This window comes from Cryptotermes secundus, unplaced genomic scaffold, assembly GCF_002891405.2.
Source record: "Cryptotermes secundus unplaced genomic scaffold, Csec_1.0 scaffold1258, whole genome shotgun sequence".
Lineage (NCBI taxonomy): Eukaryota > Metazoa > Arthropoda > Insecta > Blattodea > Kalotermitidae > Cryptotermes > Cryptotermes secundus.
This window is the reverse complement of record NW_019723324.1, coordinates 49320-61903: the sequence shown is the minus strand read 5'-3', so window position 1 is coordinate 61903 and position 12584 is coordinate 49320. Positions and strand designations below refer to the sequence as shown.

The 12584-nt window shown below is 39.4% G+C and overlaps 1 protein-coding gene across 5 annotated transcripts in view; it reads left to right on the top strand.

Annotated features, from left to right (window-relative positions):
- The window catches only part of LOC111861871 (nucleosome-remodeling factor subunit NURF301), a 92253-nt gene extending 82196 nt beyond the window's left edge, over window positions 1–10057 (top strand). For all 5 annotated transcript variants that reach the window (XM_033750482.1, XM_033750480.1, XM_033750479.1 and 2 more), the window contains 5 exons: window positions 2426–2709; window positions 3047–3214; window positions 6980–7175; window positions 7262–7346; window positions 8653–10057. In XM_033750482.1, the coding sequence (XP_033606373.1) occupies window positions 2426–2709; window positions 3047–3214; window positions 6980–7175; window positions 7262–7346; window positions 8653–8855 (936 nt within the window). In that variant the 3' untranslated portion in view covers window positions 8856–10057. The remainder of the gene's footprint in view (window positions 1–2425; window positions 2710–3046; window positions 3215–6979; window positions 7176–7261; window positions 7347–8652) is intronic.
- The last annotated feature ends 2527 nt before the right edge of the window (window positions 10058–12584 follow it).

The following is a 12584-nucleotide window of genomic DNA, read 5'->3' as shown; positions in this document are numbered from 1 at the left end:
GGTGTCATAACAGTATGATGCTCAGCTATGAGGGCAATACTGCAGTTTCAGGTTTCTTGTGGGGACAGTGGATTTGAATGTTAAACTAAGGAATGCATTAAATTGAAGAACTTTAAATGGCTGTTACATTGCATTTGCTCTCAAAATATATATATATATATATATTGTACAGTCGGACCCCTGTATGAACCACTAAATGATGTTCCCACCCATTGAACAGTGCACCTCTAAGTGTGTACCCTGTGAAGCGCAGTATTTGGAAGCAGTTCAGTGCTTTTAACAGCGCTGTCTGTAACTTAAATGTACACTGTGAATGATGGTGAATAATGAATTGGGAAGGTTGTGGAAGGAAGTGACCATGGCCTCTTTAAGGCATCAGCATAGCATTTTCCTGATGTAACTGAGGAGAACATCAAGAAATTTCAGTCTGGATAATTGATGTCCTGGCTGAGGTTTGAACTGGGCACTTCCAAAATATAATTCAGAAACAAGTTCAGTATGAAGTGGAACTGCACGAATGACGTATATCTCTGTATACTATACTCACAATAAGTGAGAAAGTTATCTCAGGTGTTAATGGTTCTCACTGGTATTTGGTAGGTGCCTGGTTCGAACCTCAGCTGGAACACCTGTCCTGACTTAAGTATTTCATGATTTTCCTCTACCTCCAAGCATGTGGCAGGATATTGTCTTACAGTAGGCCACAGCACGAATATTCCACATGCTTTCCAGGTCATCATTCATAAATCGCTTCATCATGTGACTCTGTATAGCTTGGGCCACTGAAAATGTGGTCATGTACAGAACAAGCAAATAAGATTTGAGGTTTTCATGGTGGTGACTACTAAGATGTCAAGCTGTATAGATCTTATATGAACCAACGTTTCGGAGGAACGTGTCGCCAGCATCTTCAGGGTAGAAAAATCTGCAAGCGAGGAACAAGTATGAGCAGGTAGCTGCAGATTTCTTGCTCATGGTTTCTTTCGACCCTGAAGATGGAGGCAGTACGTTTCTCTGAAACGTCAGTTCACACGAGATCTGCATGGTGGCACATCCCAGAAGATGGCATTCTTAACAAGTAAATAGAATTATTACATCATATATATCGTCATGTGATTGAGTGACTACAGACATGGTTTGGATTGATAATTGAGTTTATTGAACATTTGCAGAATGTAACTACAAATAACTATGACAGTCTCACTGAGTTACACATTCCAAAGATCACTGTAACTATGTGTACAGCACACATATATTCTTCTCAGACTTCGCTAGTCACATCCAACGGCAGACGTTCTGCTTCCTCTGGGTTCCTGAACTGTCCCTGGCCTCATCTCCCAGCTTCTGTCTTCTCACAGCTGCAACCCTCATAACGGACTCAACCACAGCTGAACTACTGGTCCTCGTTATATAGCACCAGCACAAACTGCACTGAAAACATCTCTTCCATTGTTATATATTCTCTTGTTGCCCCGGAAACAGTGTGCCCACATAGCTGTTCCATAGCAACAGCTGTTGTACTGTCATCTGTTTACACAGCTGGTACTTGGCAGTGGGCCTGCATGTCGCAATATACAAAATGTTAGGCCATGTCTAACGTCAGGTAGAGGCACAGGCTTCTTGCCCCCAGAGCCTTGGGTTCAGTCCTGGGTCTCATAATGTGAGATTTTGGATGGATGAAATGTCATGAGCAAGTTTTCTTGCAAGTTTATTCAGTTTTCTCTTGTTAGTTCTTATTTTACCGCTGCTCCATATTCACCCATCTCTACCTTAGAGGTGTGCAGTAGCCTTATGACCAGGCGGCACAGTGCCGCTTGTCTTACCCAGTATCTGGCTGGTTGCAGAGTGAAGATAGGCGTAATGTATAAATTGTAGCTTCCCTGTCAGTTACCTGCCTCACGCCTCACGGAGAATGCCCAAAACTGTCTTGAACACCACATAGCTTTAAACAAGTGGTCAACGCCCCTTACGAGGTGGAATAGGATTTTATGAATGATTTCAATAGAAAATTTTAATCAGATTTGTGTAATTATTTTAAGTGGATGTCAACGCGCAATTTTGGCACACATCAAGGCAGTGTAACAGTTTGAATGCCAAAAGATGTTCTGCAATTTATTCTTTGCCAGTACATACTGAGCCATAGCTGTTAAAGCAATGTGCAAGAAGAGATTTGAGCCCACATTTCCAGTCTCTCTTAAATTACAAGAGTGAATTTTAATTTCATAGTTCAAGTGATGTTCCCCTTCCTTAAAGTTGTAGCTACTGTACATTGTGGTACAGACAGAGAAAGTAACTGTATCACAGGTGAAGAATGGGCACTTTTGCCAGTCTATTAGGAAATGTGTATCTATATTTGTTTTGGAAATTATTATTATTGAAATGCTGAAATATGTAGTGTTTAAGGTTTCTGTGTTGTAAACTGCAGAAAGATTTGTCGACTGAGTTAGCTGCTCGGACAAAAGCAGAAAGAAATAAGCAGGATGAAGTGAGGACAGGAAGTGGGAAACGGAAGTCTGCACCAGTCTCAGCATCCACCGTGAGTCCCCCATCAGCTTCCCGTGGTGGCGGGCGACCTAGGAAGCAACAGCGGACCTCCTCAGGTCCTCCAGGCAGTGGTGGAACAGCACTGGGAGGGGGAGGAGGGGGTGGCAGTGGAAGGAAGAAAGAAAAACTGTACTGCTTGTGTAGGACTCCTTATGACGAGACAAAGTGAGTGTTATGCCATATTTACTCAGTAATATCCTCCCCTCTGTCATTTTCAGTTGTTCAGTTTCCACGGCTGGTGACACAAGTCTGCCCCTTACTGATGTCTGTGATGAGATGGTATTTGGATGGACATCTTCACTTCCTCTGAGCAGGGAGGAGCTGCACAGACAGTGGAGTAGTTAGTGTGCTGTTTTCCTGTAATTCATAGATGAAGGGTATAAATGGTAATTGCTTTTCACTGGACAGTGTCTTAAGAGAGGCTGCCTGAAGTGGAGAAAGATGCACACCGGCTTGATCTGCATTGCATTTTAGGTGTGATCGGTTACATGTATGTTTTTAGGTTCTACGTGGGCTGTGACCTCTGCAACAATTGGTTCCATGGGGAGTGTGTTGGTATTACAGAGGAGATGAGCAAGTCTCTCACAGAATTTGTCTGTACAGAATGCCGTCATGCTAGGGACACCCAAGAGCTATATTGTCTCTGCAAGCAGCCTTATGATGAGTCTCAGTAAGTACCAGTAATACTCTTAGATTGTTGTCTGCTGGATTATGCTCTTGCTCTCTGACTGAACAGGTTTTTCTAATGATAATGCCTCACGCCTGTATACTGAAGGTGCTTGGTTTTGAATCAAGTTGGGACACTTGTAATAATCACTGAGGTTTTTTATGATATTCCTTGGTCCAAGCAAAATAATTCAGGTACAGTACCTCAGGTTGTGCCCACTTCCAGATACTTTCCAATACCTCTGTCATCATACCATTTATCGCAGGATTGTCCGAGATACTGAAAGCATTGTAAAGTAACATTCTGAATGAAGAGGAAGACACCATGTGGTCTGGTAGGTAATTATCATTTTTGAGGTATTTGCTGCTTTCTTCATGTACCATGATCCTGGAGACAGTATTTTTCTCTGAAAGATTCGTAATCTTATACCAGACTGCATAGTATCATAATCCAGAAGACCAAAATCTAAATTTTCACCGCTGTGAAAACGTAAAATCCCAAAAGTAGAGTGCAGCACAGATGATCCAGGGTTGCCGAACATGCATTGGATAGAAAGCAAGGCTGTAATTTTCCAGTGCACTGCACAGAATTTATGTTTGCATATTGAATCATATGATCCTTGGGAATGTTTTCTTGTTCACCTCATTTGGCTTTTCTCATCCTGTTACTGCTAGTGTCATTTTCAATCCAGTCTCTTCTATCTCTCTACCATCTTTCTCAGTTTCTTGCCAGCTCTTTCCTATTTCCTTACTGCCTTACAGTACCTGGCTAAACCTCCTTGTCCTCAGCCATCTCACAGGTCTCCTTGCTTTAGATTCTAATGCCCTTCTGTGTATCATTCTGTCATTTTACATGGCCCAGCCAATGTATGTGTTTTTTCATCTAACTCTACAAAATTTGGAATTACAAATTCTTTTTAAGAATTCCATTTCTAATTTAATCCCTTCTTGTTTATCCCTCACTTTTCCTCAAAAATCTCATGTCTGTTGCTTAGATTTAATTTTGTTTCTCTTACTACATTTCCATTTCCAAAGTCTGCAAATATTAATGAGAATGTATTTCAGATATATTTGCATCATACTGAGGCAACAGATAGAAGTCTCATGGAAAGGCCCTCTCACCTCCCAGGGGTCTGTTATGCTTCCCCCTCCAGCACACTTCACTTTATTAACCTCTAGTCTCTTAGTCATTTTTTTAAACAAGAATCTTTGTAGTGATAATCGTGCAATGACTTTCTCTAGTATTTAACATCTAAAAGTTTGTGACGATGGTATATTAACCTTTATCGGACGGGCCATTTAATTTCCGGTAGGGGCAGCTGGACGGAGTTTATTTAAATGCCCGCCCTTCTAGAGCAATGAAATTGTAAGCATGTTTCTAAAAATGGTGTGATTTCTACATTTTTTATGATAAACGAACGAAATGAACGCTCCTTTAATGTAGAAAGAATATAGAATCAGATATTCTAATTTACAGATTTTAATATCTGTAAAAAATTTTTACACTGATTCCCAAAATAAAATTTCCCGAAATTCATACATTTTCTGCACCATGCGTTCTAGCAGTGTAATACATTTTCTGCACCATGCGTTTTAGCAGTGTAAGTCCTTGTGGCGACTTCACATTCAATCGTATCTCTTGTTGTAGCTTATTTATCGTATGGGACATGTCGCTATGCACGACTGTTTACGTCTGAAATTCCTCGCTGCCTAATGTGTTAGATAAACACAGAAGTTACTTCTCGGAATATGGTGTTGCCAGATCGGTAATTCGTTCATTCATTGCAGTCAAACCATTGTGTTTGTAACGATTTTGAAACATCGCAATATAAGGTTAGCCACCCATGACATCATGAAGCAGATATTGGGTTCAGAGAAGTCGTGAATGAGATTTTTGTATGTGTGGGCTCGAGGTTAAGATTTATGGCTTCTTATCGTGGTCTAAGCACAGAGATTCACTGCTAGCACTGCTAGAGAGCCGTATACACTACGACGTCGTATGGAAAATGCTGAAATGAGACACAGATTCGGACTGCTATTCAAACGATTCTGAATGTGGCGTGGAAGGTTGGTCTTCTGATGCCTAAAATTGAGAAAGAGCTGTTCAATGACACAGATTATGATAGGGGCGAGCAAAGTTGGAATTCTGATTCCGCGGACGACGGGTCATCACCTTCGTCGGCAACTTGGGGACCGCCAGACCAGTGTGGCTGGAGAGGTGTGAATAATTATTCCGGTGTAGCTGCGGGGATAAATATCACTGCAGCTCGACATCACTGGCCTGCTTCCTCTAAATCGCAACTGAGGTGTCGTGTGTGCTTTTCGCGTGGGAAGCGGTCTAGCGTTCGTACGAAGTGCGTGAGCTGCGACGTCGGACTCTGCATTTCGGAATTTTTTCGGCAGTACAATACGAAGGCCACATTACCATAGATGACGCAGGGGGGAAGGCTGTTTCCTCATGAAGATGGTGAACATATATCACATAAGTAGAGCAAAAATTTAATTTTAAAAAAATCTTTACACGCGTACAATGCGCGAAATCGTATGAGGTCATTCGGCCATATGACGTCGGTAGATTACATTAGATCACGCAGGAGGGAAGGCTGTCACCTTATAAAGGATGTGACCAAAAATTATGTAAATAGAAGAACAATTTATATTTTAAATTTAATTTTAAAAAAATCTTTACACGCGTGGAATGCGCGACATCATATGATGTCGTTCTTAAATTTGTCCTTACTTTTAACGTCATATGACGTCCCTAGATTACATTAGATCATGCAGGAACGAAGGCTGTCTCCTTATAAAGGTGGTGACCAAAAATCATGTAAATAGAACAACAATTTATATTTTTAATATAATATTAAAAAAAACCTTACACGCGTGGAATCCGCGACATCATATGATGACGTTCGGCCAGCTGCCCTAACTTTTAACGACATCATATGATGACGTTCGTCCGATAAAGGTTAATACAGCCGTTGTATTTCTGGACATTATCCATTGTCCTGTTTTTATTTAAAACACAACATTTTGGAAATTCTGGAATCCACCCACATGTCTCATCATCCTATCAGTCAACCCAAGTTGGACATCTCTCCCATCTGGACTGCCATTATCGCAAGCAGAAGCAGAAAAAGAGAGAGAGACTACAACTCTGTCCAGTGTATATTAAGTGGGAAAATTGTGTTTCTTATGTTGGTAAATGTTCATCTTAACTCTCGCAGATGGTTTGTGCTGTGCTTGGTTTATATATCCTATCTTGTGTTTGTGCAGGTATCTCGTGATACGGACTAGCTCTGTCTACTGGTCCCAACTGAGTAGGTTCTGTATGAAGACAGGGACAGAATCCAGTCTCTGAAACATTGTATTTTAAATAAAAACAGAATGATGGATAATGTCCATAAACACATTAGTTGTGTTCTGTAGTATTTTTGTCTGAAAGATCTCTGAGAGTGTGTCATAGTTTGAGAAGTCAGCCTTATGGAAAAGAAAAAACCCTGTGTTCAATGAGATCTGAGGCACTGCAGTTTCATTTCCCATTGTGTGTTAAAAATAAGATCTGGTAACTTTCCAATGACGTTATTTGCTGTATCAGTGTCCGACAGTGATGCATCCTCAACATGCTTTAGGCACAGTGTAACAAGTGCTTTGGGTTGGTTTGTATGACCAAGAGGAAAATACAACAATAGGCATATCGAGGAAGCCACTGTCCGTGGTCCTTCCTTCTGTGGTCTCAGTATAGATAATGCGTGTTTATCCTTTGCAGGTTCTACATCTGTTGTGATCGCTGTCAGGATTGGTTTCACGGACGCTGTGTTGGAATTCTTCAGTCAGAAGCAGATAACATTGATGAATATATCTGTCCAAATTGTCAGCGTAATTCCAATATTAATTTTGCTAACATGAAAAATCTCAATGCTAAGGACTTTGAAGGTCTGAGAAAACTTATTAAGCAGTTGCAGGTATAGTATGACTTCATAAGGTTTGAGGTTTACCATTGGGATGCATAATGACTGACAGTGCTCTGAATGCACATAATTTGTTTCAGAACCATAAAAGTTCTTGGCCCTTCATGGAACCTGTAGACCCAGATGAGGCTCCTGACTATTATGGAATCATTAAGGAACCAATAGGTACGTGATGCTTACAGTTTTGTGACGTACTTTCCAGTGCCGTCTCTGTCTAGAATATGTAGAATTGAACAGTAGGATGTTTGCTGGACGTTGAATTGGGAAGGATGTTGAAGGACAGAGTCATAGACTTTCCAGGATACTATCCCAGGGAAGGACTGAAGAAGAAAAAGATGAGAGGCTTCAGTCAGGATAACTGGTATCCCAGTTAAGATTTGTGCGGAGCATGAGAGTTACCACCATCCATATGGATCCGAGCTCTGCGTGTCCTCACATTTGGGCACAACAAATGGTTCATGTCTAATTTAGTCTCGCTTTGTTTCTCGCTGTGTCTGTATATGTTGTATGGAAATGAAGATACATACTTGTGTCCTTTTGTGTTCGTAAGCAGAGCAAATCTTTGGAATGTTCTCTTTGCACAGTTAGATACATGTCTTTATGCTTGGTATGATGAATTTTCAAAGTAACATCTGCGCTTGAACTTAGAGTAATATAAAAATAATTCTCTTTGCTCTGAATAAAGAATGTTGGCATTTTTAAAGACAGTCATTTGTTTTGTCGTAAGTAATTCAAATGCTATGCAGCTGCAGTGGAGATGAAAATTTTGAAAACTACACACTCAGTATTTTGTACACTGAAAGATTAGATGCTCTGTAGTGTGGTAAGAAGATAGCAACATTCTGGACAAACTTTGCTACCTCCATCTTCAGCGTACTCTGGAGATGAAGGTAGAATATTCTGCCAAAACATCAGTGTCGTTGTGCTAAATTACCTGGCGTCACTTCCCAGATGCTGGTAATCTTCATTCAGTGCCATCAGAACTCATAGCTCTGACATTTTCTGCATTACCGGTAACTGATGCCCACACACCAGACGCTTAACGTTAGGACCTGCATATTTCTGCATGCATCTTGAGCATAATTTACTGAGTATTTATGAAAACAATGAAATTTTAAGCAGAAAGTTGTAGTGAAAAATTTAATCCGCATTATGTACCAATTAACGTTCCTTTTGTAATTCCAGTTTTTAAAAAAAAAATTATTATTATACTACTATGAGAAGTCTAGTGGCAATAACAGAGTGAATTTTTAGAATTTTTACATTATGCATATATTTTCTAATTTGTTTCTTCTTTTCCAGTTGTATTGTAAAACTTTCATAATAAAACCTTATCATACGATCGGTTTTCCATTTTCTCTTGCATTTCCAGTGTGTGATATGTAACACATCATGATTTTATTTCAAGGGTATTACTATCTGAAAACCAATAACATGTTTCTCGTAAATGAAACTTCTTCTCTTTGACCAGATCTGCAAACGATTGAACTGAGGATTAACAAAAGGTCATACAGGAAATTAAGCGAATTCATAGGAGACATGACGAAGATGTTTGACAATTGTCGTTACTACAACCCCCGTGATTCGCCATTTTTCAAGTGTGCAGAGTCTCTCGAGGCCTATTTCGTCCAGAAAATTAAGTGTCTACGTGAGAAGTTAGTGGAGAACAAATGAACGGCAGGCTAATCGTTGCAAGAACCAGTGTGTTTTTCAAGTGACTGAAGGGTGCCGAGTTCCTTCAAGGTGGTTTTCTGTACAGTTCTGTATTAATTGCTTGCATGGAAGGAATACGTGTGAAATATTTTTGGCATGACCTACACGTAACATCATGTATGCAACCAAACTGAATAACTACTGTGTGGAATGTTTTCTTTTTCTATCATGGAGTCTGTTATTGAAGATCAAGTGATACAGTGACTACCAATAAGAAACTTGATTTTTGACCATCTTTGTTGAACTTGAAAATGAAATAAGTATAATTGTATGTATTTGTAGATACAAGATTCAAAATAATGAATTCTGATTACATTTAAAGAATTTGTTACTAAGAGAAGTGACCTGTATTTTAATAACAGTACAAGAAACCCACCTTGGCCTCTGCATTTCATGTTATCTTACTAGGTAACGAGGTCCCATGGGATTATATCCATTGGCCACGACTGTCGTGGCTTGTATAAGCAAGTTCTCTGTTATCGGACTACATGTGTGCTGTAATTGATACATGGTGTTCTGCCAATTTTTACCATCAGCTCTCATTTGGGTGAGCATTTTAAGAGAATAAGAGTGTGTTAGACTATTTGTAATATTGCCTGTAGCGTACTCTTCATAGAAGTATAAACAAAAATACAGATGTCCCTTCTTTCATGTGTGTCACAGTGTTTATTCCTTAAAGCACCTCTAAGCAATGAGACATCAGATCTTCAGTCTGTAATTTAGATGCATATTCTTATAGATTTTTCCACTAACACTATTTCAGGAATGCCATCATCACTTGCATTGTAAATAGCAGTGACCATGCTAAGAGGACTGTCATGGATTTTATTGTTTTTTTTCCACTTGTGAAACTATTTGTATGTAAATGTAAATTAGAGCTAATATTTGTTATCTGTCATTTGCATGCTGTGCAGTAATGTCCATAGAACCTATGTTTTTTTGCAGTATTTTGAATGAATGTAAAAAAAATTCCTCAGCTGTCCTGACATATTTATTTTCCTGTCCCTCAAGTCTATGCCAATAAATAGGATTCTGTGTGACGCATATAAGAATATTGTCACAGGCAGTGTTTTTCATTTAGGAGCTAACACTGGCAGCACAGTTCAAGAATTGGAACAAAAAGAAAAAGTACAATAAAGAATATCACAAAAGATTTGAGAAAAGTGCACTCTTGTGAATGGTGACCTAATTTTCCATATATTAGCCCCTGTGAATCTGCCGTGAACAAATTGCTGTAGTCGGGGGTATTTGTTTTGGCCAATCAGGTTGAGTCCATCCTGTAGGGCTACCCCTTACTGCCTTACTCCAGCCATAATCTCAAAGAGGACAAGAAATTGGAGGGGCATGTGAAGCAGTAATGTACTTCACTGGCCACAAGAAATGCCCTCGACTGTACTTGGCTCCCATGTGCGAGGGGAGTGTACACTTTCTGTGCTTATACATATAAAATTAATATGTGACATGAGATTCCTACGTAGTTTTTGGGTGACTGGGCCATCAAGACTTCTGATATGTTGCAGGGTGCCTCTTGCTGCATCATACACAGGCAGCAAGTTCCCTCTGAATATTACAGTGCTATCATACACAATCATCCAAGAAATCATTAGTCCACCATGTATGAATTTATTTTATAATAAAATCAGTATATTTGTAATTTATTCATAGGTGTTGCATTTCTTTGTACACGTATGTATGCACAATGTTTTGATAGCCATGTGCTTTAATACAGTTCATCACCAACATACTTGAACTTGAAGTTAGTCCAGTTTCACATGATTTTTTAATTTAATTTTTAATTTTTTTTTTTACCGAGCACCTCTCCTTGAAGACGTGGGAAGTGAAAATGTGGCCTTGCGATGGAGCGCTCTAATTGAGGTGCGTTCGCCTATTAAATTCGTTCTATACGTCCGTCTGTATGCATGAAAGTTGACTACCGCTTAATTGATTTTCATATTTCTTACTGGAAAGTTTAATCATAATTTGTCGACATTGTATATATAAAATAAATTTTGCATGAATGGGGTAAAAAATAACAGACCTTTACATGATGACCTACACTTTTTTATGGGCGTACCTTGAGCGTAATTTGCTTTTTATCAGAACGAAACACATTAAGGGTAAAAGCTGTAGAAACAAAAATCAAGTTGTATTTCCAGTGCACCTCTTCCGTAGGTCTTGCGATTTTCGAGATGGTTAAACAAATTTAAATCAATGAGCTAGAACTGTTACGCTATGTTCATATTAGACACGTTAATTACATAATTTCAGATGCTGCAGGCACTTCTTCCTCTCGTCTGCAAAGATTAGCATGCCCATCAGACATATTCACGAATCTTACATGGCACAAATTTCTTAAGAGTGAAAGGAAGTCCACATAACTTCAAATAAAATTCTATGATCCCCAGCGGGTTATTACAATGGTAGCACTCCATGCTTGTATTCGAGAAATACCTGCTTTGAATTTTGGCTGTTACCAGGTTATTTTGAGAGCTGGGATAGCCCAGTGGTACAGCGACGGGCCGACCGGCCGGGGTTCGATTCCCGGCAAGGGCGAGAGATTTTTCTATTCTCCACAGCATCCAAAGCAGCTCTGAAGCCCATCCAGCCTATCAAATGGGCACTGCTGCCATTTTCCACGGGGAGTAAATTGGCCTAGACATGAAGCTGACCACTCACCTCCATCTATCGCTGAGTTCATGAATGATGGAGCTGTACCTCCACTGCTCCATTCGTCTTTATGCCTTTGTCAACTTTTACCTTACCGAAGATTCTAAGACGTATTTTTCGTCAACTTCGTGCTCCCTTATACCCTGGGAGGTGTAGAGGTTGCCTTCCACAGTCTACTCATAACCGAACACCACCCTCCAGTAAACATCACTCTTTGTTCATACTCAGCAAAAATTGCCATTACAATAACATTACATGTAGATATAGCTATCAGAAGAACTACTGACATCGTTTTTGGTTTTCCACATTTGAGATATCGATCTACATTTTTATTATTGCAGTATATTATAACAGTATGTAATCTCTCTTTCTTATCAACAGTTCTGGAACTATACAGTGAAATAGCTCTATCTCAGAAACCATTTGGAATAGGACACATACATATACACTTTTTCCCCTAGAATTACCAATACTGTAACCTCCCAGAATACTGACCTTTCCTCCTGGGACACCCTGTTCAATCTACCTATTGGTGTCAAGAAAATCTGGGTACCCATCTTACAACTTGCGGTATGTTAAATTTTAATCCTTTCATACAAAAACGGTGGGTGATACACAGCTTTCAAGCTCATATTCAAATTCAGCTCATGAAAATGTACCAGAATCATAATTTCTCTTTAACAGAGAAAAAGCTGTTCATACAGTGTAATCTGCCTGTCTGAATGATGTGAATCCATACATCAACCTTAACAGGACATGGATTTTGTAAATACTTAGAATGGGTGTTGACTGGGAAAAAAAACTCATGCACATTTATTTTGGATACTGTACAGATTTCAACATACTCTTAAGTCCTTCGTGTTATAAATAAGATAATAGTGAAAAGTTGCTTGAACGAATCTAAAAACACATATCACCCAACATATATGACAGCTGCGTTTCCAACAGCGGTTAACTATAAATCCTGCAACTAACAGCTCACTTTGTTAACTGCCTTTAATTTTCAATGAAAAATATTAAATT